This window comes from Anomaloglossus baeobatrachus, chromosome 4 (genome assembly GCF_048569485.1).
Source record: "Anomaloglossus baeobatrachus isolate aAnoBae1 chromosome 4, aAnoBae1.hap1, whole genome shotgun sequence".
NCBI lineage: Eukaryota > Metazoa > Chordata > Amphibia > Anura > Aromobatidae > Anomaloglossus > Anomaloglossus baeobatrachus.
The window spans coordinates 219,276,206-219,300,310 of NC_134356.1; the positions used below are offsets into that span (position 1 = coordinate 219,276,206).

Genomic DNA, 24,105 nt, shown 5'->3' on the forward strand with positions numbered 1-24,105 from the left:
GCCTCTGGCACTGGTGGGCCCCTCGGCTCATGTAGACCCCCCTGCTCCCCCTGAGCAGGCTGCAGGGACCGAGTCACCGGTGTTGGCCCTCAGTCATTTTCATATGATCAAATGGTCTTCTAGGCTCCTTGAGGCATTGCCGTCCAGACCGGACCTTTCACAGGCCCTGGCCCTGTTAGCTTGTCTCATCCAGGCCCCGCTTTGTTAGCGCCGCAGCGCGCTCCCAGGTTGAGCCCTAGGTCTCAGGCGGAGGACTCCTGCCCGGACCGCAGTCCAAGACCGGCTAAGCGGTCTCGCTGGGACTCTTCCCCGACTTCCTCACGCTGCTAGGGATCCCAGCTTGAGGACTCTCAGGAAGACTAGGCGGACTGGGGAGCTCAGGGCTCTGGCCCTGACTTCACCCTTAACCTTGATACTCCTGAGGGGGACGCCTTAGTAAATGATCTCCATCATCCAGGTGCTGGTTCGCTCTCCTCCGCCCCCTCCTGTAGAGGAGTCTGCTTCTCAGCAGGAGAAAGACCAGTTTCTGTTCCCCAAACGTACACGCAATACGTTTTTTGATCACTCTAACTTCAGGGATGCTGTCCAGAAACCCGGAGCGGTCCCGGACAAACGCTGGGTTAAACGTCACACTGACACGCGTTACCCCTTGCCATCTGAAGTCGTTAAGAGTTGGGCTCGTTCTCCCAAGATGGATCCTCCAGTCTCCAAATTGGCTGCTAGGTCCGTGGTGTCTGTTGCAAATGGCTCATCCCTGAAGGATGCCACTGACAGACAGATAGAGCTCTTGGTGAAGTCCATCTATGAGGCCACGGGCACGTCTTTCGCCCCGGCCTTTGCAGCCGTGTGGGCTCTCCAAGCAATCTAGGCTTGTCTGAAGGAGTTTAAGGCTATGTGTCCACGGTAGTATGTACCTGCGGATTTTTCTGCCTGAAAATCCGCGACTTTCGCGGCAAATCCACACCCGCGGATTTACCGCGGATTTTGATGCGGATATTTTTTTTTTTTTTCCCCATTCAAAACCAAAAAACCGCACCAAATCTGCACCAAACAATTGACATGCTGCAGATTTTTCCGGATCAAAATTCGCGGCAAATCCGCACCGGAAAAATCCGCAGCATGGACACAGCATTTCCAAAATGCCATTGAAATGGCTTGGAAGTGCCGCTGCTGCAGATTTTCGGGAAATCCGCGGCAAAATCCGCAGCGTGGGCACATAGCCTTATGCTGTCACATGGAATTTTGCTCCGCATGTTCCGTCTTTGACTCTCGGGCATCAGCCTTTTTTCGTCCTGCGCCATGAACGCCGTCCTGGACTCCACTAGCCGCACGGCTGTAGCATATGCTAACTCCGTGGCAGTTCGCAGGGCCATGTGGCTGCGCGAATGGGAACCAGACTCGGCTTCAAAAAGGTTCTTAACTGGTTTGCCTTTTTCTGGCGACCGTTTATTTGGCGAACGATTGGATGATATTATTAAGGAATCCAAGGGAAAGGACTCCTCCTTACCCCAGTCCAAACCTAAGAGACCTCAGCAAAGAAAAATCCAATCGAGGTTTCGGTCCTTTCGTCCCTCCGCCAAGCCACATTCTTCTTCGTCCAACAGGCCGGAGAAAGGCCAGAGGAACTCATATACGAGGCGGCCCACGTGACGACCCCAAATGGCCGCAGGGGGCACTGCCTCCAAAACGGCCTCCTCATGGCTCTCTGCCTACCCTAGCCGCATCCCTGGTCGGTGGCAGGCTCTCCCGCTTTGGCGGCGCCTGATGGCCACAAGTTCAAGACCGATGGGTGAGAGACAGTCTGTCTCATGGTTACAGGATAGAGTTCAGTTCTCGTCCTGCGGCTCGTTTCTTCATCTCTGGGCCCCTTCTCAGGTGGCGTGTCAACAAAGCCTTGCTGTCGCTCTGGCGACTCTCCAGGGACAAACAGCTTTCTCTGCAAGCGGGGGTGCAATCACTTCTTCGGAGTCAGTCACACCCCTTAAGGCGCCTCATGCACTTCCTGGGGAAGATGGTTGCAGCTATGGAGGCAGTGCCTTTCGCAAACCAAGGCGGCACTTGCAGTCGTCAAGCCTTCCAGGAAGTCCGGCGGATTCTGCAGTGGGTGGAAACCACAGGCTCCACCATCTCCGCAGTTCACATCCCGGGCGTAGAAAACTGGGAAGCAGATTTTCTCAGTCATCAGGGCATGGACGCGGGAGAATGGTCTCTGCACCCAGAAGTGCTTCGAGAGATCCATCGCCCCTGAGGAACGCAGGACGTCGATCTCTCAAGGTCCCAACCTTCATGGCACGGTCTCAGGATCACAGACCTCTGGCAGCGGACGCTTTAGTCCAGGATTGGTCGCAGTTTCGACTGCCTTATGTGTTTCCCCCTCTGGCGATGCTGCCCAGGGTACTACGCAGGATCAGGTCTGACTGCCGTCGCACCATTCTCGTCGCTCCAGACTGGCCGAGACGGTCGTGGTATCCGGATCTGTGGCATCTCACGGTGGGTCAACCGTGGGCACTTCCAGACCGCCCAGACTTGCTGTCACAAGGCCCGTTTTTTCCATCTGAATTCTGTGGCCCTCAACTTGACTAGGTGGCCATTGGTCCCTGACTCCTAGAGTCTTCAGGGTTATCTCAGGATGTCATTGCCACCACGAGACAAGCCAGGAAGCCAACGTCCGCCAAGATCTATTACAGGTCTTGGCAAGTCTTTCTATCTTGGTGCGCTGATAACGGCTTTCCTCCATGGCCGTTTGCCTTACCCACATTCCTTTCATTCCTACAATTTGGAATGGACAAGGGTTTGTCCCTCGACTCTCTCTCTAGGGCCAAGTATCCACGCTCTCCGTGTTTTTCTTTCAAAAGCGTCTAGCCAGGCTTCCGCAGGTCCGCACGTTCCTGCAGGGGTCTGCCACATGGTCCCACCTTGCAAACGTCCGTTGGAACCCTGGGATCTTAGCAGAGTCCTGACGGCTCTTCAAAAGCCGCCTTTTGAGCCGCTGCGGGATGTCTCTCTCTCCCGTCTTTCTCAGAAGGTGGCCTTCCTGGTGACAGTCACATCTCTTCAGAGAGTGTCTGTCTGAGGTTGCAGCACTGTCATGCAAGGCTCCCTTCCTGGTTTTCCACCAGGATAAGGTGGTTCTTCGTCCTGTCCTGGAATTTCTCTCTAAGGTGGTACCTCCTTTTCATCTAAATCAGGATATCTCCTGGCCTTCCTGTTGCCCTAATCCAATTCACCAGTGTGAAAAGGTTTTGCACTCTTTGGATCTAGTGAGAGCACTCCGGTTCTACGTGTCTTGCACGGCGCCCCTGCGCTGTTCAGATGAGCTTTTTGTCCTTGTCGCTGGCCAGCGTATGGACTCTCAGGCCTCCAAGTCGACCTTGGCTCGGTGGATCAAGGAACCGATTCTCGAGGCCTACCGTTCTTCGGGCCTTCCGCTCCCTTCAGGGCTGAAAGGCCATTCTACCAGAACTGTAGGTGCGTCCTGGGCATTGCGGCACCGGGCAACGGTTCAGCAGGTGTGTCAGGCAGCTACGTGGTCTAGTCTGCACACTTTCACGAAGCACTATTAAGTGCATACCTATGCTTCGGCAGACGCCAGTCTAGGTAGGCGAGTCCTTCAGACGGCGGTTGTCCACCTGTAAGTGGGGGCCGTTTTCGGCTCTTCTTCTTGAGGTATTCTTTTACCCACCCAGGGACTGCTCTTGGGCGTCCCAATTGTCTGGGTCTCCCAATGGAGCGACAAAGAAAAAGGGAATTTTGTTTTACTTACCGTACATTCCTTTTCTTCTAGCTCCTATTGGGAGACCCAGCACCCACCCCTGTTCCCTTTGGGCTGGTTGTTCTTTTGGGTTATGGTCTTCAGTTCTCCGAACATCCTTCGGATTGAATTTATCCTAGACCAATTTATAAGTTTCCTCCTTCCTGCTCTTGCACCAAAACTGAGGAGCCCGTGGTCCACGGGAGGGTCTATAGGCAGAGGGGAGGGGTTACACTTTTTAAAGTGTAATACTTTGTGTGGCCTCCGGAGGCAGAAGCTATACACCCAATTGTCTGGGTCTCCCAATAGGAGCTAGAAGAAAAGGAATTTACGGTAAGTAAACAACATTCCCTTCTTTTCTGTTTATCATTACCGCATGGACCAAGGTGTTTTCTTGTGTCCACTTTTCCTTTGATTTTTTTTTTTTATCCTTTTATTGTTATACATTAATAAAGATTTCGATTTTATGTGAATATATTTGTGGAGTCTTTTTATGTAGGTTATATTGGTTGTTTAGCTCCCTCATACTGATTTAAGGTCGGTTTATCTGATACAGGAGTTAATTAGCCAATACAACACTTTCCAATTCCCAGCCTCGTGTGATGATACAGTTTGCTGGTGACAAGTGACTTTAGAGATTCCGAATGTAGATTCACTTCTCTAGCTACAATCGGGTTACAGGTCCTCGCCACAGAACTCAATAGATAGTGGTAGAAGTAGCTGCAGCGAGACAGGCATGAGCACACAGATGCAGCTGCTTCTAGCAAATATTTTGTTATCGCAGGCCAGTAGTAACTCATTAGGGCTATGTAGTCACCTTCATGTTGGTGCTGCCTCATGTATGCGATATGGACACCAGGATCTTTTTTCCTAGATCCTCTCTCTATACATTCTAGCAGACCTCTTTTTGGAGTCAATTTTAGGAAAAACATAAGTAGTAAGATCCTTATGTACACATGCTAATAAAAATATATATATTTATTGCCCTGAAAACAGGGCTGTGTAACCGCATGTAACATGAATCTGTGTCTGTCTGCACAATTATAGCTAGGTATGTATTTGGCACGGTGCGACGTTTCAGAGGAAACCTAGTATGAAAATCCATTTACAAAGGGAGGGATCTGTCAATCAACTGGAACTGGGCAGGAAGAAGCCAGGCTTTTCAAACTAGGGTTTACTTTGAAACGTTGCAGACAAGACATCTTGCAGTTTTCTTTGCAATCCTGCAGAAAGGCTCTGATTTCATGGTTCAGGAAAAATGAATTTGCCAGAATCCCATTAATGAGGTTGTTCGGGACTAACATTGGTGACCTTTTTCCTGCAGCAGTTTCTCATTTCAATAGGTGATAACTAGAATATTCAGCAGCAGCCAATTTAGGCTATGTGCGCATATTGCGTATTGTCATGCTGAAAATTCTGCAGCAATTCGGCAGCGCATGTGCGTTTTAAAACGCAGCTGATATGGATGTATTGTGACTGCAGACTTCATGCGCTCTGAATGCTGCCTCTCACATAGACAGAGTGGGAGCTGCATCCAAAGCACACAAAATAAGTGACATGTTGCTTTTTAGAACGCAGCGATTCGGCCACAAATTTCAGCATTCAAATCACTGCGTTCTAAAATGCAATGTGCGCATGGATTATGCACAATTTACATAGACTTTGCTGGGGATGCAGAACGCATGCGTTATTTGCTGCAGTGCAAAGCCCTGCGTAAACGCATGGAAATACACAATGTGCGCACATACCCTAACAATGTATGGAGCTGCAGTACCCTGCTCCATACGTCCCTCATCTCTAGCAGCAGCCAGATGTATCAGCTAAGGCTGCTTTCACACTACGTTTTTTTTAACATCCGTCATGAATGTTTTTTTAACGCAAAAAGCGGATCCAGTGCAAATGCGTTTTCATTTCAATGCATTTGCAATGGACTCGCGTCAACATGCGTTCACCTGCGTTTGTGTGCGTTATAGTGAGGATCTAGCGACTTGCAGTTTTTTAACTTTTTTCAAAAACTCTACTTGTAGCGTTTTTGAGCTGCGTCCAAATACTGCAAATTGCTGGATCCTGACTAAACAGCATGCAAACGCATGTGAACGCTGGCATGCTGATAGACAGGATCCTGCTTGCTCTACTGAGCATGCCCAGAAACCAGCCTCGCGTGATAAGTCTGTCACTCTCCCCCTCCCTCCCTCTACCTCCCTCTCTTCACTCTCCCCCCGCCTGAGAGCGGAGGACGCTCGTAACCAAGGTAAACATTGTGTAACCGCAGTCTTAGTTACCCGATGTTTATCTTGGTTATGTGTGCAGGCAGCTGGCTCCTAGCAACTGCAGACGCTCGTAACCAAGGTAAATATCAGGTATCTAAGAAAGTTACCTGATGTTTACCTTGGTTACGAGCCTCCACAGCTGTTAGATGTCGGCTCCCAGTCTTTCACGTTCAGTTCCCCTCACTCCCGATCACATGACTCCAATGCCCGCCCATAAACTTAAAGTGACAGGATCCTGCAAAATAACACATGCGTTTGCATGCGTTTTTCTTTGCAAAAACAGGATCCGCTTTTGCAGCAAAAAAATGTAGTGTGAAAGCAGCCTTACTGGTGGGGGTACCAGGTGTCCGGATCCTCACCAATCTCATGTTGATGATCTATACAACAGATATAACCACTTATTTTGACTTTTGCAGGAACAGCTTTTCACACCTATGAAAAGTGGTAGTGAGTCTCAGCTACGAGCTGGCACTAGCATGAGCTTTGACAGTGGCATTGGTGGTCTCTCGTCTACAAACCATGAAAACCAAACAAGCAGTCAGCTTGAAGGTATAGTTGTTCATCAGCGTCATTCCTTCCTATTTATTATTCCTATTGGTGGCAATAATTGTTGATTTTTAACTATTCTTATCATAACAGAGACCTCTTCACACTGGGGACCCCAAGATGCTGTTTCGCTACAGGACCCCGCTGATGTGCAGATTTCAATTTGGGTGTCGTACTTTGAAATTTACAATGAATTTGTATATGATTTATTGGAACCATTGCCATCTGGGCCAAATCGCAAACGAACCACTCTGAGGCTGTGTGAGGACAGGAATGGAAATCCCTATGTTAAAGGTAACAAGACTTTGGTGAAGACGTTTTAACACTTGTTTTAAAGGAATAATCCATTTCTTCATCGTTCCTTATGGGAGTCCCAGACCATGGGTGTATAGCTTCTGCCTCCGGAGGACACACAAAGTACTACACTCAAACGTGTAGCTCCTCCCTCCTAGCATATACACCCCCTGGTAGCCAGTCCTAGCCAGTTTTCAATGCTTTGTGTTCAGGAGGTCACACACACACACATGCATTCTCTGATTTTTGATTTTTTGGATTTCAAAGATTTGGAAGAAAAGCGGGTCCAATCTGGACTCCCGGCATGTCCCTTCTCACCCCGCTGTGTCGGCGGTGCTGTTAAGGTTGATTTTACAAGGCTGGAGCCTTCACATGCCGCGCTCCTTCACCATCCCCTGGGGCTCTGGCTTGAAGTGGGAGCCCTCACGGTTCTCACTGCTTTGCAGGAGACCGGTCTCCATCCGCAGCCCTGTTCAGGATTCTGCCGGACGGAGCGTTTAACCCCCCCCCCCCCCCCCAGGGACATGGCCCTGCGTCTCAAAGCTAAGTATTGAGACGTTTTTACCACAGAAAGTGGTCGTTCCAGGGGTCCCTTGTACTTTATTTATTGGGGGGAGTGTGTTTTATGACTGTGGTAACATTTCCGGCCGGTTCTCCAGTTTTCACTGGAGAACCGCGCCGATGGTGCCTGCACGCTGGCCGCATGTTTAAATCTAGGCCCCGGCTTCGCCTGAGGCCTAGTTTCGGTTTCACTGCCCCTGCATATTAGTTATGCAGAGGGACAGTGTGGCTCCGCCCAGCGGCTGTGCAGCACAGGGAACGGACACTCCTCACTGAGGAAGGATTCCCTCCCCTGTATACCTCATTTGCCCGCTCTGAGTAGGCCCCGCCCCCTCTCCTTGCTCCGGTCGCCATTTTCTCAGCGTTCTCAATGTCTGCATAGGCACAGAGATACCACATTGTGACAAATGGGGGCCTGGGCTGGGGGACTGGAGGGCACAGAAATGTATGTTAAACGGTCTGGCAAGCCACAACCTCCAGTTGTGCAGCTGCTTATATCCTCTGTTTATATACTCTGTTGGGGGTCATTCTGGAGATGCATTCCCTCAGAGCCCCCACTTCTGCAGCATGTCTCACATCAGAGCAAGGCTGCAAGGCTGTTCTTAATATGCACTGCATGTAGACTCGTACTGCCTGTACTGAGCACATAAACTCAGTGGTCCCTCAGCCTGGAGGCTCATCAGTGGTCCCTCCAGCTGCTGTGGTGCTGAGCATGCATTAGCCCCCTTCTCAGGGCGCTTCTGCTGCTACGGCTCGCTCAGCAAAGCTCTCAGAGGACTCTTCATCTGGTCTCAGTTCCCGTCCTCCTAAAATGGAGACGCAGGGTCCCCTGTCCTTCCCCGTCCCGCAGCTCTGATTCACGAGCTGACTCACTGGACGAGGAGGTTGTCTTTACTGGGGGCTCGGACGCTACTTAATGTACCATTGATCTGTCCAAGGGTGATGCAGATGCTAATGATTTGATGGCGTCCAATATATTTGTACTGGACCTCAATCCGCCTGTATCAGGGGAGTATCCCCCTCTGGCAGGAAGGCATCAGTATACCTTAAGGAGAACAAGGAGTGTGTTCCTTAACCACTCCAGTTTTCAGCCCACTGAACCAAGCCCAGAGCCTGTCCTGACAGACGCTCCCACAGCGTGGTTCTGGTGACTGTTTCCCCCTTCCACCACAGGTGTTCAAGGAGTGGGCTCATTCACCAAGGGTGGTCCCTCCGGTGTCTAGACTTTCAGCCCGGATAGTTGTATCAGTGGCTGACGGCACCTCTCTAAGGATCCCACTGTACATTAATTCTGTACTGGACCTCAATCCGCCAGTTTACCTTGCCTAAGAGAACAAGGAGTGTGTTCCTTAACCACTCCAGTTTTCAGGCCACTGTGACCAAGCCCAGGGTCTGCTCTGGCAGACGCTTCCCAAAGCGTGGTTCTGATGGCAGTTTTCCCTTTCCACCAGAGGTGGTCAAGGAGTGGGCTCATTCACCAAAGGTGGTCCCTCCGGTGTCTAGACTTTCAGCCCGGATAGTTGTATCAGTGGCTGACGGCACCTCTCTAAGGATCCCACTGTACATTAATTCTGTACTGGACCTCAATCCGCCAGTTTACCTTGCCTAAGAGAACAAGGAGTGTGTTCCTTAACCACTCCAGTTTTCAGGCCACTGTGACCAAGCCCAGGGTCTGCTCTGGCAGACGCTTCCCAAAGCGTGGTTCTGATGGCAGTTTTCCCTTTCCACCAGAGGTGGTCAAGGAGTGGGCTCATTCACCAAAGGTGGTCCCTCCGGTGTTTAGCAGCCCGGACCGTTGTATCAGTGGCTGATGGCTCCTCACTTACGGCTTTGCTGTCCGCCAGGTTGTCCTTCTGGCCAAATCTGTATGGAGGCGGCAGGGGCCTCGTTCTCCCCAGCTCTTGCAGCAGTGCGGCTTTCAAAGCCATCTCTGCTTCTCTAGAGGAGATGCATTCCCTCACAGGGAATCTATGCCTGAAATGGTTGCCTTAACTTTCAGACTTCAGTCTTTTCATCCTATGCCATGTCTGCCATGCTGGAGACTCTCACCGCACTGCGGTGGCCTCGGCTAATTTCCTCGCTATCCGCAAGCTCCTGTGGCTTCGGAAGTGGAGGGCGGATGCTTCTAAAGAAGTTCCTTGCTGGGCTCCCTTTTGCTGGGACCAGACTATTCGGGAACAACCGGATGAAATCATTAAGGAAGCTCTTGGCGGGAAGAGTTCTTCCATGCAACAAACCTAAACCAGGAAACCTGTCCAGGGCAGGAATCAGTCGAGGTTTCGTTCTTTTCGTTCCTCCATCTGATCGTTCTCTAAGCCCTCGGCCTCGTCCACTGGCTCAGCCAAGGATCGTAAACCCAAATGGCGCACGAGAAGACCGCAGGAGATGCTGCCACTAAGTCAGCCTCCTCCTGGCTATCTGGCCACGCCAGCAACGTCCTTGGTCGGTGGCAGGCTCTCCCACTTTGGCGACGTATGGTTTTAACATGTCTCCGATCAGTGGGTGCGAGATCCCATCTCCCACGGCTACAGGATAGAATTCTATCCAGCCCGCCAAACAGATTTTTTCTGCAACTCCCCCCTGCTCCAAGGCCGCCGCCTTCTCACAGGCTGTGGCATTCTTGCAGGCCACTGGAGTAATTGTACCGGTTCCCGACTGGGAACGGTTCTGAGATTTCTGCTTAAATCTATTCCTAGTACGAAGAGGGCGATGCCTTCCGACCTGGATCTCAAGCTTCTCAAGCATGTTCAGGTGCGGCATTTTCGCATGGAGTCTCTGCGATCAATGACCCAAGGAGATTCCCTAGCATCCATCGACATCAGAGATGCCTATCTGCATGTGCCAATCGCAGTTTCTCACCAGCGCTGGCTACGTTTTGCAATCAGAGTGGTCCAATTCGTGGCTCTTCCCTTGGGGTTAGCCACGGCCCCTCGAGTATTCTCAAGGTCGGGGCAGCTGTGATTGCGGTCCTGCACCTCTAGGGGTTGGCAGTGATCCTTTTTGTCCTGGACAGCCTTCTAGTCTGGGCTTCATCCAGTGCAAACGGTTAGCGGAGTGCCTCGCTCACTCTCGCCACTCTAACCAATTCGGGTGGTTTGTCATTCTGTCCAAGCCCACTCTGACTTCGTCCCAGAAGTTCATATTCCCAGGGACGCAATTCGAGACTCTGTCGGCACTTGTGAAGCTGCCCTTCGTCAAACAGCAGTCCCTCTGCTGGCGGTCGACGTCGTTCCATCAGGCACCTAATACAGGTGCTGGATCAGATGGTGGTGTCAATGGAAGCGATTCCCTTGCCCAGTTCCATCTGCGTCCTCTGCGGCTGGATATTTTCCGCTGTTGAAACAAGCGGACTTCCTCCTTCCACGGGGTGGTGGCTTCGCCACAGACCAGGGGCTCGTTTCAGTGGTGGCTTCGGCCCCTCTGTCTCAGGGACGCTCCTTCCTGGCTCCGTCCCGTGTGATCCTCACCAAGATGCTAGTCTATCCGGCTGGGGAGCAGTATATCTCCACCATGGAGCGCAGGGCACTTGGACTCTGTCCGAATTAGCCCTCTGGATCAACGTGCTGGAAATCAGAGCTGTGTTTCTAGCTCTCTAAGCCTTTCGCCATCTGTTGGCGGCCAGGCACATTCGAGTCCAGTCAGACAACGCTACAGCGTTTGCCTACATCAACCTCCAGGGCGGGACACTCAGCCGCCTTGCAATGTTGGAGGTTCATCGCATTCTTCAGTGGACGGAGGACTCCTAGTCCACCATATCCGCAGCCCACATCTCAGACGTGGAAAACTGGGAGGCAGATTGTCTCAGCCGTCAAACCGTGGCTCCACGATCCTCAGGTTTTTGCGGCAGACGCACTGGTTCAAGTTTGGTCCCAGCTTCGTCTGTCTTACGTGTTTCACTCTCTAGTTCTTGCCCAGAGTCCTGCGCAAGATCAGAAAGGAGGGCCGTCGGGTCATTCTCATTACTCCAGACCGACCCAGGCAAGCTTGGTACCCTGACCTGCTCCGTCTGTCCGTAGAGATGCCATAGCATCTCCCGGACTGTCCAGACCTTCTCTCACGAGGTCCGTCTTTCCGCCAGAACCTGCGGCTCTCAGATTGACGGCGTGGCTTTTGAGTCATGGATCTTGACGACTTCTGGTATCCCTCCTGAAGTCATCTCCACTATGACTCGAGCTCGGAAGTATCCTTTGGCCTTGCCGACCCTCCTGTCCCTTCTACAGTCCGGTCTGCAGCTAGGACTATCCCTCAATTCCCTTAAGGGACAGGTCTTGGCTCTGTCAGTGTTGTGCCAGCGGCGTATCGCCCGGCTGGTCCACGTGCGCTCCTTCATGCAAGGCGCATCTCACATCATTCCGCCTTACCGGCGGCCTTTGGAGCCCTGGGACCTTAATTCGGACCTCACGGCTTCCGGGAACCCCCCTTTGAGCATCTTAGGGAGGTTTCTTTGTTTAGTCTTTCACAGAAAGTGGTCTTTCTAGTGGCCATAACTTCTCTCAAGAGAGTCTCTGATTTGGCTGCACTCTCTTCGGAGTCCTCCCTTCATCAAGACAAGGTGGTTCTCCGTCCGACTCCGGACTTTCTCCCTAAGGTGGTTGCTGCTTCCACGTTAACCGGGGCATTTTCCCTGCCTTCCTTTTGTCCGGCTCCTGTTCATCGCTTTGAAAGGGAGTTGCATACTCTGGATCTGGTGCGGACGCTCCGGATCTATGTGTCTCGCACCGCTGTTCTTAGGCGGTGCACCTCTCCTTTGTGCTGACCGCTGGTCAGCGTAAGGGCCTCTCGGCATTTAAGCCGACCCTGGCTCGTTGGTTTAGGTCGGCCATTTCCGATACCTAACAGTGTACTCAAGTGCCTCTCCCGCCGGGGATCAAGGCACACTTGACCAGAGCTGTCGGTCCCTCTTAGGCTTTCAGGCCCAGGCTACGGCTCAGCAGGTCTGTCAGACTGCCACTTGGACTAGTCTGCATACCTTTTCGAAGCACTACCAAGTGCATGCTCATGCTTCGGCAGATGCGAGCTTGGGCAGACGCACCGTTCAGGCGGCTGTCGCCCATTTGTGAAGTTAGGTTTCGCCTACTTCTCAGTTTTTCTGTTTATTCCCACCCATGGACTGCTTTAGAACGTCCCATGGTCTGGGTCTCCCATAAGGAACGATTAAGAAAAAGAGAATTTTGTTACTTACCGTAAATTCTTTTTCTTATAGTTCCGACATGGGAGACCCAGCACCCTCCCTGTTGCCTGTTGGCAGGTTTCTTGTTCCGCGTGTTTTCACCGGCTGTTGTTGTAGACAGAGGTTCCGGTTGTTCCGGGTTTTGCTCTGTCTCTACTTGTGGGTGGATGTCCTCCTTCAGCTTTTGCACTAAACTGGCTAGGACTGGCTACCAGGGGGTGTATATGCTAGGAGGGAGGAGCTACACTTTTTAGTGTAGTACTTTGTGTGTCCTCCGGAGGCAGAAGCTATACACCCATGGTCTGGGTCTCCCATGTCGGAACTATAAGAAAAAGAATTTACGGTAAGTAACAAAGAAGGGAATTTTGTTACTTACCGTAAATTCCTTTTCTTCTAGCTCCTATTGGGAGACCCAGACGATTGGGGTGTATAGCACTGCCTCCGGAGGCCACACAAAGCAATTACACTAAAAAGTGTAAGGCCCCTCCCCTTCTGGCTATACACCCCCAGTGGGATCACTGGCTCACCAGTTTTAGTGCAAAAGCAAGAAGGAGGAAAGCCAATAACTGGTTTAAACAAATTCACTCCGACGTAACGTCGGAGAACTGAAAACCATTCAACATGAACAACATGTGTACCCGAAAAACAACCAAAAATCCCGAAGGACAACAGGGCGGGTGCTGGGTCTCCCAATAGGAGCTAGAAGAAAAGGAATTTACGGTAAGTAACAAAATTCCCTTCTTCATCGGCGCTCCATTGGGAGACCCAGACGATTGGGACGTCCAAAAGCTGTCCCTGGGTGGGTAAAGAAATACCTCATGTTAGAGTTGCAAGACAGCCCTCCCCTACGGGGAGGCAACTGCCGCCTGCAGGACTCTTCTACCTAGGCTGGCGTCCGCCGAAGCATAGGTATGCACCTGATAATGTTTGGTGAAAGTGTGCAGACTCGACCAGGTAGCTGCCTGGCACACCTGTTGAGCCGTAGCCTGGTGTCGTAGTGCCCAGGACGCACCCACGGCTCTGGTAGAATGGGCCTTCAGCCCTGATGGAACCGGAAGCCCAGCAGAACGGTAGGCTTCAAGAATTGGTTCTTTGATCCATCGAGCCAGGGTGGCCTTGGAAGCCTGCGACCCTTTGCGCTTACCAGCGACAAGGACAAAGAGTGCATCCGAACGGCGCAGGGGCGCCGTGCGGGAAATTTAGATTCTGAGTGCTCTCACCAGATCTAACAAATGTAAATCCTTCTCATAGCGATGAACTGCATGAGGACAAAAAGAAGGCAAAGAGATATCCTGATTAAGATGAAACGAGGATACCACCTTCGGGAGAAACTCCTGAATGGGTCGCAGCACTACCTTGTCCTGGTGGAAGACCAGGAAGGGAGCCTTGGATGACAGCGCTGCTAGCTCAGACACTCTCCGAAGAGATGTGATCGCTACCAAAAAAGCCACTTTCTGTGATAGTCTAGAAAGTGAAACCTCCCTCAGAGGCTCGAAGGGCGGCTTCTGGAGGGCAACCAGTACCCTGTTCAGATCCCATGGATCTAACGGCCGCTTGTACGGGGGTACGATATGACAAACCCCCTGCAGGAACGTGCGTACCTTAGAAAGTCGTGCTAGACGCTTCTGAAAAAAGACGGATAGCGCCGAGACTTGCCCTTTAAGGGAGCCGAGCGACAAACCTTTTTCTAACCCAGATTGCAGGAAAGAAAGAAAAGTAGGCAATGCAAATGGCCAGGGAGACACTCCCTGAGCAGAGCACCAGGATAAGAATATCCTCCACGTTCTGTGGTAGATCTTAGCGGACGTGGGCTTCCTAGCCTGTCTCATGGTGGCAACGACCCCTTGGGATAATCCTGAAGACGCTAGGATCCAGGACTCAATGGCCACACAGTCAGGTTCAGGGCCGCAGAATTCCGATGGAAAAACGGCCCTTGGGACAGCAAGTCTGGTCGGTCTGGTAGTGCCCACGGTTGGCCGACCGTGAGATGCCACAGATCCGGATACCACGCCCTCCGTGGCCAGTCTGGGGCGACGAGTATGACGCGGCTGCAGTCGGATCTGATCTTGCGTAGCACCCTGGGCAAGAGTGCCAGAGGTGGAAACACATAAGGGAGCCGGAACTGCGACCAATCTTGCACTAAGGCGTCTGCCGCCAGAGCTCTGTGATCGCGAGACCGTGCCATGAAGGTTGGGACCTTGTTGTTGTGCCGGGACGCCATTAAGTCGACGTCCGGCCTTCCCCAGCGGCGACAGATTTCCTGAAACACGTCCGGGTGAAGGGACCATTCCCCTGGGTCCATGCCCTGGCGACTGAGGAAGTCTGCTTCCCAGTTTTCTACGCCGGGGATGTGAACTGCGGATATGGTGGAGGCCGTGGCTTCCACCCACATCAGAATCCGCCGGACTTCCTGGAAGGCTTGCCGACTGCGTGTCCCCCCTTGGTGGTTGATGTATGCCACCGCTGTGGAGTTGTCCGACTGAATTCGGATCTGCCTTCCTTCCAGCCACTGCTGGAAGGCTAGTAGGGCAAGATACACTGCTCTGATTTCCAGAACATTGATCTGAAGGGTGGACTCCTGCTGGGTCCACGTACCCTGAGCCCTGTGATGGAGAAAAACTGCTCCCCACCCTGACAGACTCGCGTCTGTCGTGACCACCGCCCAGGACGGTGGTAGGAAGGATCTTCCCTGTGATAATGAGGTGGGAAGAAGCCACCACTGCAGAGAGTCCTTGGCCGTCTGGGAAAGGGAGACTTTCCTGTCCAGGGATGTTGACTTCCCGTCCCATTGGCGGAGAATGTCCCATTGAAGTGGGCGCAGATGAAACTGCGCAAACGGAACCGCCTCCATTGCCGCCACCATCTTCCCGAGGAAGTGCATGAGGCGTCTTAAGGAGTGCGACTGACTTTGAAGGAGAGCCTGCACCCCTGTCTGTAGTGACCGCTGCTTGTCCAGCGGAAGCTTCACTATCGCTGAGAGAGTATGAAACTCCATGCCAAGATACGTCAGTGATTGGGTCGGTAACAGATTTGACTTTGAGAAGTTGATGATCCACCCGAACGTCTGGAGAGTCTCCAGTGCAACGTTCAGGCTGAGTTGGCATGCCTCCTGAGAGGGTGCCTTGACAAGTAGATCGTCCAAGTAAGGGATCACAGAATGTCCCTGAGAGTGCAAGACTGCTACCACTGCCGCCATGACCTTGGTGAACACCCGTGGGGCTGTCGCCAGACCAAATGGCAGAGCTACGAACTGAAGATGGTCGTCTCCTATCACGAAGCGTAGAAAGCGTTGGTGCTCTGTAGCAATCGGCACGTGGAGATAAGCATCTTTGATGTCTATTGATGCTAGGAAATCTCCTTGAGACATTGAGGCAATGACTGAGCGGAGGGATTCCATCCGGAACCGCCTGGCGTTCACATGCTTGTTGAGCAGTTTTAGGTCCAGAACAGGACGGAATGAGCCGTCCTTTTTTGGCACCACAAAGAGATTGGAGTAAAAACCTTGTCCTTGTTCCCGAAGAGGAACAGGGACCACCACTCCTTCTGCTCTTAGAGAATGCACCGCCTGCAGAAGGGCATCTGCTCGGTCGGGATGTGGGGAAGTTCTGAAGAACCGAGGCGGAGGACGAGAACTGAACTCTATCCTGTACCCGTGAGACAAAATGTCTGTTACCCACTGGTCTTTGACCTGTGGCAGCCAAATGTCGCAAAAGCGGGAGAGCCTGCCACCGACCGAGGATGCGGAGGGAGGCGGCCGAAAGTCATGAGGCAGCCGCCTTGGAAGCAGTACCTCCGGCTGCTTTCTTGGGGCGTGAGTGAGACCGCCAGGAATCAGAGCTCCTTTGCTCTTTCTGAGTCCCTTTGGACGAGGAGAATTGGGACTTGCCCGAGCCTCGAAAGGACCGAAACTTTGACTGCCACTTCCTCTGTTGAGGTTTGGTTGATCTGGGCTGGGGTAAGGAAGAGTCCTTACCTTTGGACTGTTTAATGATTTCCGCCAATTGCTCACCAAACAGTCTGTCTCCAGATAGTGGCAAGCTGGTTAAACATTTTTTAGAAGCAGAATCTGCTTTCCATTCTTTTAACCACAAGGCTCTGCGCAAAACTACAGAGTTGGCGGATGCCATTGAGGTACGGCTCGTAGATTCTAGTACCGCATTGATAGCGTAGGTCGCAAACGCAGTCATTTGCGTAGTTAAGGACGCCACTTGCGGCACTGCTGGACTTAAGAAAGAGTCCACCTGTGCCAGACCAGCTGAAATAGCTTGGAGCGCCCACACGGCCGCGAATGCTGGAGCAAACGACGCGCCAATAGCTTCATAGACAGATTTCAACCAAAGGTCCATCTGTCTGTCATTGGCATCTTTAAGTGAAGCCCCATCCTCCATTGCAACTATGGATCTAGCTGCAAGCCTGGATATTGGAGGGTCCACTTTTGGACACTGGGTCCAGCGCTTGACCACGTCAGGGGGAAAGGGATAACGTGTATCCTTAAGACGTTTGGAAAAACGCTTGTCCGGATAAGCATGGTGTTTCTGGATTGATTCTCTGAAGTCAGAGTGGTCCAGAAAAGTACTCAATTTACGCTTGGGATACAGGAAATGGAATTTCTCCTGCTGGGCAGCTGCCTCCTCAGCTGAAGGGGCTGGTGGAGAAATATCCAACAGCCTATTGATGGCCGCTATAAGGTCGTGTACCATGGCGTCACCATCTGGCGTATCCAAATTGAGTGCGGTGTCAGGACCAGACTCCTGATCACCCACCTCTGTCTCATCATATAGAGACCCTTCTCGCTGAGACCCTGACCCGCGTGACGACGTGGAGGGTCTCTCCCAGCGAGCTCTCTTAGGCGGCCTGGGACTGTCATCAGAATCAGAGCCCTCAGCCTGTGATGCCTGGGACCCCCTCGAAGTACGGATTAGTTCCAACTGAGGGGGACCTGGGAACATAGCCACAGCAGAGTCCATGGTCTGAGCCACTGGCCTGGACTGCAAGGTCTCCAGGATTTTTGTCATAGTCACAGACATTTTATCAGCAAAGACTGCAAATTCTGTCCCCGTCACTGGGGCAGGGTTCACAGGCGCCTCTGCCTGGGCTACCACCACCATATGCTCTGGCTGACGAAGTGCCACTGGGACTGAACATTGCACACAATGAGGGTCGTTGGAGCCTGCTGGTAGATTAGCCCCACATGCTGTACAAGCAGAGTATACAGCCCGTGCCTTGGCACCCTTGCGTTTTGTGGATGACATGTTGCTGTCTCCTCAGAGCAATATAGGGGTATACAGCCAAGAAGCGACCGTACAGTGCAGTGTATATATATATATATATATATATATATATATATATATATAATCTCTGGTACAGGAAAAAGTACACCAATACACACTGTGGCACTAGTGGGGCCAGCACTAATGTGCTGCCAGAAATCCCTAGTCTGGGTCTCCCAGAGCCTGTGTCCGTCCTCCAGCCAGACTGCATGCAGGAATGGCTGCCGGCGTCCTGTGGAGGGGGGGGGGGGGCGGGCCCTGGGCGTGCTCAGACCAAAAGCGGGAAACCTGCGTCCCACTGTGCCTAGTGAGAGGGCTGGAGCATGTAAATAAGGCTCCAGCCCTCGGCGCTGACGATTGCACAGCGTCTGTCCCATTCCCTGATTGACAGGGAGGGGGCGGGAACGAAGCGGAGCTAGGCCGCAAAAGCCGGGGACTAAATTTATAAGCGCCGCCGCCGTAAAAGCGCGGTCGGCGCTAAGTCCCCGGCACACTACAAGTCCCAGCCGCGCCGCCGCTCCGAGAGTGGCCGGCGCGGTAGTTCCCAGCACATGAATCCACACAGCTAAGCTGCTGTGATCCAAGCCCAGCGTGGAGCGCTACTGTCCCCGGCGCACTAACACACCCAGCAAGTCTGGCGTGTGCGTGCCTGTCTGTACGGGGACACAGAGTACCTGAAAGTTGCAGGGCCTTGTCCCTGAACGGTACCCCGGCTCCTTATCCAGCAGGTTCAATGGGTCTGTGGACGGAGCCCGGCCTCAGGGCTTGGAGGCCGGTAAGATCCCACTTCCTCAGAGCCCCTCAGGGGGATGGGGAAGGAAAGCAGCATGTGGGCTCCAGCCTCTGTACCCGCAATGGGTACCTCAACCTTACAAACCACAAGTGGGGTGAGAAGGGAGCATGCTGGGGGCCCTAGTATGGGCCCTCTTTTCTTCCATCCGATATAGTCAGCAGCTACTGCTGACTAAACAGTGGAGCTATGCGTGGATGTCTGACCTCCTTCGCACAAAGCAGAAAACTGGTGAGCCAGTGATCCCACTGGGGGTGTATAGCCAGAAGGGGAGGGGCCTTACACTTTTTAGTGTAATTGCTTTGTGTGGCCTCCGGAGGCAGTGCTATACACCCCAATCGTATGGGTCTCCCAATGGAGCGCCGAAGAAATTCTCTTTTTTGTAATTATTTAGGTAAATTTCCTTAGTAAGCTTGTCCACAGGAACACGCAAACCCTGTGAACTCAAACTGGGAAAAAAACCCCCCACCTTAAGAGCTTGTCGCTTTATAATCCGCTGCCACTTCCTTTTCAATGCTGTTGTCTGTACTTCTGTTTGATATAATCAGATATGTGAACTCTGCCAGACAATCTTTGTATATGCGATGCAATAGTGATTGGCTGCAGTGGTCGCATATCTATGTAGAATATGAGTAGCAGAAGAATGGTAACATGAGGATCTCCTATTTCACTATTTTAAAATATTTAGTGTCTGGACAACGCCCTAAATTGTAAATTTTTTTCTACTTTTTTTTTTTTTTTTTGTCCTTTTTTAATGGCTAAGTAAACATATTTTATCCTATATCAGATCTAAACTGGATTAATGTTCAGAGCGCTGATGAAGCTTGGAAGGTGCTGAAGGTTGGAAGGAAAAATCAAAGCTTTGCAAGCACCCACCTAAATCAGAATTCTAGCCGAAGGTAAGATTTTTTTTTTTGCATGTTCATTAACCCTTTCACCCCTTGTAGCAGTACGTCCAGGGTCGTGTCTGTCCCTTCAATGCTGGCTCATGTGGTGAACCTGCATATTTCCTGATTAGTTGACATGTGCAGCTAACAAGTGTGGGTAGATGAGGTATCACACAGCCCCAGATCCCAAAAAATGAGCGTTATGGGTTTTTGAAAATGGCAAAAAAAGCGTAATTCTGCCTTTTTTGACAAACATCTGAAGTTTTGGTATGTATGAACACGTACCGACCTGGGCAATCATATTGTCAGTTCACTTTTACCATATAGTGAACATTATATTTTTATATATATTATCTTCCATTATATATGTAATAGAATTGCACTTTGCAATTTCTTCGTCGCTCTATTGGGAGACCCAGACGATTGGGGTATAGCTACTGCCCTCCGGAGGCCACACAAAGCACTACACTAAAAAGTGCAAGGCCCCTCCCCTTCTGGCTATACCCCCCCGTGGTATCACGGGTTCTCCAGTTTTCAAGCTTTGTGCGAAGGAGGTCAGACATCCACGCATGGCTCCACAGATTTTAGTCAGCAGTAGCTGCTGACTATTTCGGATGGAAGAAAAGAGGGCCCATATAGGGCCCCCAGCATGCTCCCTTCTCACCCGTGGATGGTGTTGTAAGGTTGAGGTACCTATTGCTGGTACAGGGGCTGGAGCCCCACATGCTGTTTTCCTTCCACATCCCCTTGTAGGGCTCTGTGGAAGTGGGATCCTGCCGGCCTCTAAGCTCTGACGCCGGGCTCCATCCACAGACCCATAGCACCTGATGGATACGGAGCAGGAGTACAATCAGGGACAAGGCCCTGCATCATACAGGTACTCTGTGTCCCCGGCAGGCACAGACACACTCCGGGCTGGCTGGGTGTTGTAGTGCGCCGGGGACCGTAACGATTGAGTTGGTGTTCCTGCAGTTTACTGGGGGACTTTTGTGTTGTGGGAACGCAGCGCCGACCCCCACTGGACCGGCGGCGCTGCTGTGACTTGTAGTGCGCCGGGGACACGCCGACCGCGCTTTTACGGCGGCGGCGTTTATAAATCCAGTCCCCGGCTTTTGCGGCCTAGCTCCGCTTCGTTCCCGCCCCCACCCTGTCAATCAGGGTAGGGGAGAGACGCTGTTTCGCAGCAGCGACGAGGGCTGGAGCCTGATTTACATGCTCCAGCCCTCTCACTAGGCACAGAGGGAAGCAGGCTTCCCGCTCTTAGTCAGGAACGCCCAGGGCCCGCCCCCCCTCCTCTCCCAGGACGCCGGCAGCCATTACATGCAGTCTGGCTAGAGGAAGGACGCAAGGCTCTGGGAGACCTGGACTAGGGGGCTTTTGGAGACCACACACCCGCTCTTAAGCGGGCGGTAAGCGGCATTTCAGCTGGCCCCTCTAGTGCCTCAGTGTGCATTGGTGTACTGTGTCACCAGATATATATATTTATTTATTTCTTGCACTGTGAGATCGCTTCCTGGCTGGATACCCCAGATCGCTCTGAGGAGGCAGCAACATGTCATCCACAAAACGCAAGGCTGCCAAGGCTAGGGCTGTGTACACTGCGTGTGCTGCATGTGGGGCTGCTCTACCAGCAGGTTCCAAAGACCCCCATTGTGTGCAATGCTCAGATCCGGTGCTGCTTCGCCAGCCGGAGTCCGGAGGGGTAGGGACCCAGGCTGAGACGCTTGTAAGTCCTGCCCCGGTGTCAGGGACAGACTTTGCAGTTTTTGCTGATGGAATGTCTGTGACTATGGCAAAAATCCTTGAAACTTTGCAATCCATGACTGGGGCTCAGTCTATGGACACGGCGAGGTCTCTGTCCTCTAATCCCCCTCAGTTGGAATTAATCCAGACTGCAAGGGGGTCCCCGGCTTCCCAGGCTGAGTATTATGACTCAGATGATAGCCCCAGCCACCCTAAGCGAGCTCGCTGGGAAAGACCCTCAACGTCATCACACTGCTCAGGGTCTCAGCGCAATCAGTCGCCCTGTGATGCGTCTGAAGAGAGTGATCAGGAGTCTTATCCTGGAACCCCTCTCAATCTGGATACCCCGGATGGGGACGCCATGGTAAACGAGCTTATCTCAGCCATCAATAGACTGTTGGATATTTCTCCCCCAGCTCCTTCTGCAGAGGAGGCAGCTGCAGAGCAGGAGAAGTTTCGTTTCCTCTATCCCAAGCGTAAATTGAGTGCTTTCTTGGATCACTCTGACTTCAGAGAGTCAATCCAGAAACACGACGCTCATCCAGAAAGGCGTTTCTCTAAACGTTCTAAGGATACACGTTTTCCTTTCCCCCCTGATGTGGTCAAGCGCTGGACCCAGTGTCCAAAAGTAGACCCCCCGATTTCCAAACTTGCAGCTAGATCCATAGTTGCAGTGGAGGATGGCGCTTCACTTAAGGATGCCAATGACAGACAGATGGACCTTTGGTTAAAATCTGTCTATGAAGCTATCGGCGCGTCGTTTGCTCCAGCATTCGCAGCCGTATGGGCACTCCAAGCTATTTCAGCTGGTTTAGCAAAAGTGGATGCTATCATACATCAAGCGGTGCCGCAAGTGGCGTCCCTTACCTCGCAGATGTCTGCGTTTGCGTCTTACGCTATCAATGCGGTCCTAGAATCTACCAGCCGCACCTCAATGGCGTCCGCCAATTCGGTAGTTTTGCGCAGAGCCTTGTGGTTAAAGGACTGGAAAGCAGATGCTGGTTCCAATAAATGTTTAACCAGCTTGCCTTTATCTAGAGATAGACTGTTTGGCGAGCCATTGGCTGACATCATTAAACAGTCCAAGGGTAAAGACTCTTCCTTACCCCAGCCCAGATCAAGCAAACCTCAGCAGAAAAAATGGCAGCAGAGGTTTCAGTCCTTTCGAGGTTCGGGCAAGACACAATTCTCCTCGTCCAAAGGGACTCAGAGGACGCAAAGAGTCTCAGATTCCTGGCGGGCTCACGCACGCCCCAAGAAAGCAAATGGAGGAACCGCTTCCAAAGCGGCTACCTCATGACTTCCAGCCCCCCCCCTCCGCATCTCCGGTCGGGGGCAGGCTCTCCCGCTTTTCCGTCATTTGGATGTCACAGGTCAAAGACCGGTGGGTGACAAACATTTTGTCTCGCGGGTACAGAATCGAGTTCAGTTCTCGTCCTCCAGCTCGGTTCTTCAGAACCTCCCCACATCCAGACCGAGCAGATGCCCTGCTGCAGGCGGTGGACTCCCTAAGAGCGGAAGGAGTAGTGGTTCCTGTACCGCCTCAGGAACAAGGGCGAGGGTTTTACTCCAATCTCTTTGTGGTTCCAAAAAAGGACGGCTCGTTCCGTCCTGTTCTGGATCTAAAGCTGCTCAACAAACATGTGCACGCCAGACGGTTCCGGATGGAAACCCTCCGCTCTGTCGTTGCCTCAATGTCTCAAGGAGACTTCCTTGCCTCAATAGACATCAAAGATGCTTATCTCCACGTGCCAATTGCTACAGGACATCAACGTTTTCTACGTTTTGTGATAGGAAACGACCATCTTCAGTTCGTAGCTCTGCCATTCGGTCTGGCGACAGCCCCCCGGGTCTTCACCAAGGTCATGGCGGCGGTGGTAGCAGTCTTGCACTCTCAGGGACACTCGGTGATCCCTTACCTAGACGATCTACTTGTCAAGGCACCCTCTCAAGAGGCATGCCAACTCAGTCTACATGCTACGCTGGAGACTCTACAGACGTTCGGATGGATCATCAACTTTCCAAAGTCGAATCTGTCACCGTCACAGTCGCTAACGTATCTTGGCATGGAGTTTCATACTCGAGCAGCGAGAGTGAAGCTTCCGCTGAACAAGCAGCGGTCCCTACAGACAGGGGTGCAACCCCTCCTTCAAGGCCAGTCGCACCCCTTACGGCGCCTCATGCACTTCCTCGGGAAGATGGTGGCAGCCATGGAAGCAGTTCCCTTTGCGCAGTTTCATCTGCGCCCACTTCAATGGGACATTCTCCGCCAATGGGACGGGAAGTCAACGTCCCTGGACAGGAAAGTCTCTCTTTCCCAGACGGCCAAGGACTCTCTACAATGGTGGCTCCTTCCCACCTCATTGTCTCAGGGAAGATCCTTCCTGCCCCCATCCAGGGCAGTGGTCACGACAGATGCGAGTCTGTCAGGGTGGGGAGCAGTGTTTCTCCACCACAGGGCCCAGGGGACGTGGACTCCGCAGGAGTCCACCCTTCAGATCAATGTTCTGGAAATCAGGGCAGTGTATCTTGCCCTACTGGCCTTCCAACAGTGGCTGGAAGGAAAGCAGATCCGAATCCAGTCGGACAACTCCACAGCGGTGGCATACATCAACCACCAAGGAGGGACGCGCAGTCGGCAAGCATTCCAAGAAGTCCGGCGCATTCTAATGTGGGTGGAGGACACAGCATCCACCATATCCGCGGTTCACATCCCAGGCGTAGAAAATTGGGAAGCAGACTTCCTCAGTCGCCAGGGCATGGACGCAGGGGAGTGGTCCCTTCACCCGGACGTGTTTCAGGAAATCTGTCGCCGATGGGGAG

The 24,105-nt window shown here is 52.3% G+C and overlaps 1 protein-coding gene across 3 annotated transcripts in view; it reads left to right on the top strand.

Moving 5' to 3' along the window:
• KIF20A (kinesin family member 20A) overlaps nt 1–24,105 on the top strand; it is a 129,150-nt gene that overhangs the window by 61,236 nt on the left and 43,809 nt on the right. For all 3 annotated transcript variants that reach the window (XM_075344667.1, XM_075344668.1, XM_075344669.1), the window contains exons 7-9: nt 6,438–6,570; nt 6,661–6,861; nt 19,440–19,551. In XM_075344667.1, coding sequence (XP_075200782.1) covers nt 6,438–6,570; nt 6,661–6,861; nt 19,440–19,551 — 446 coding nt within the window. The remainder of the gene's footprint in view (nt 1–6,437; nt 6,571–6,660; nt 6,862–19,439; nt 19,552–24,105) is intronic.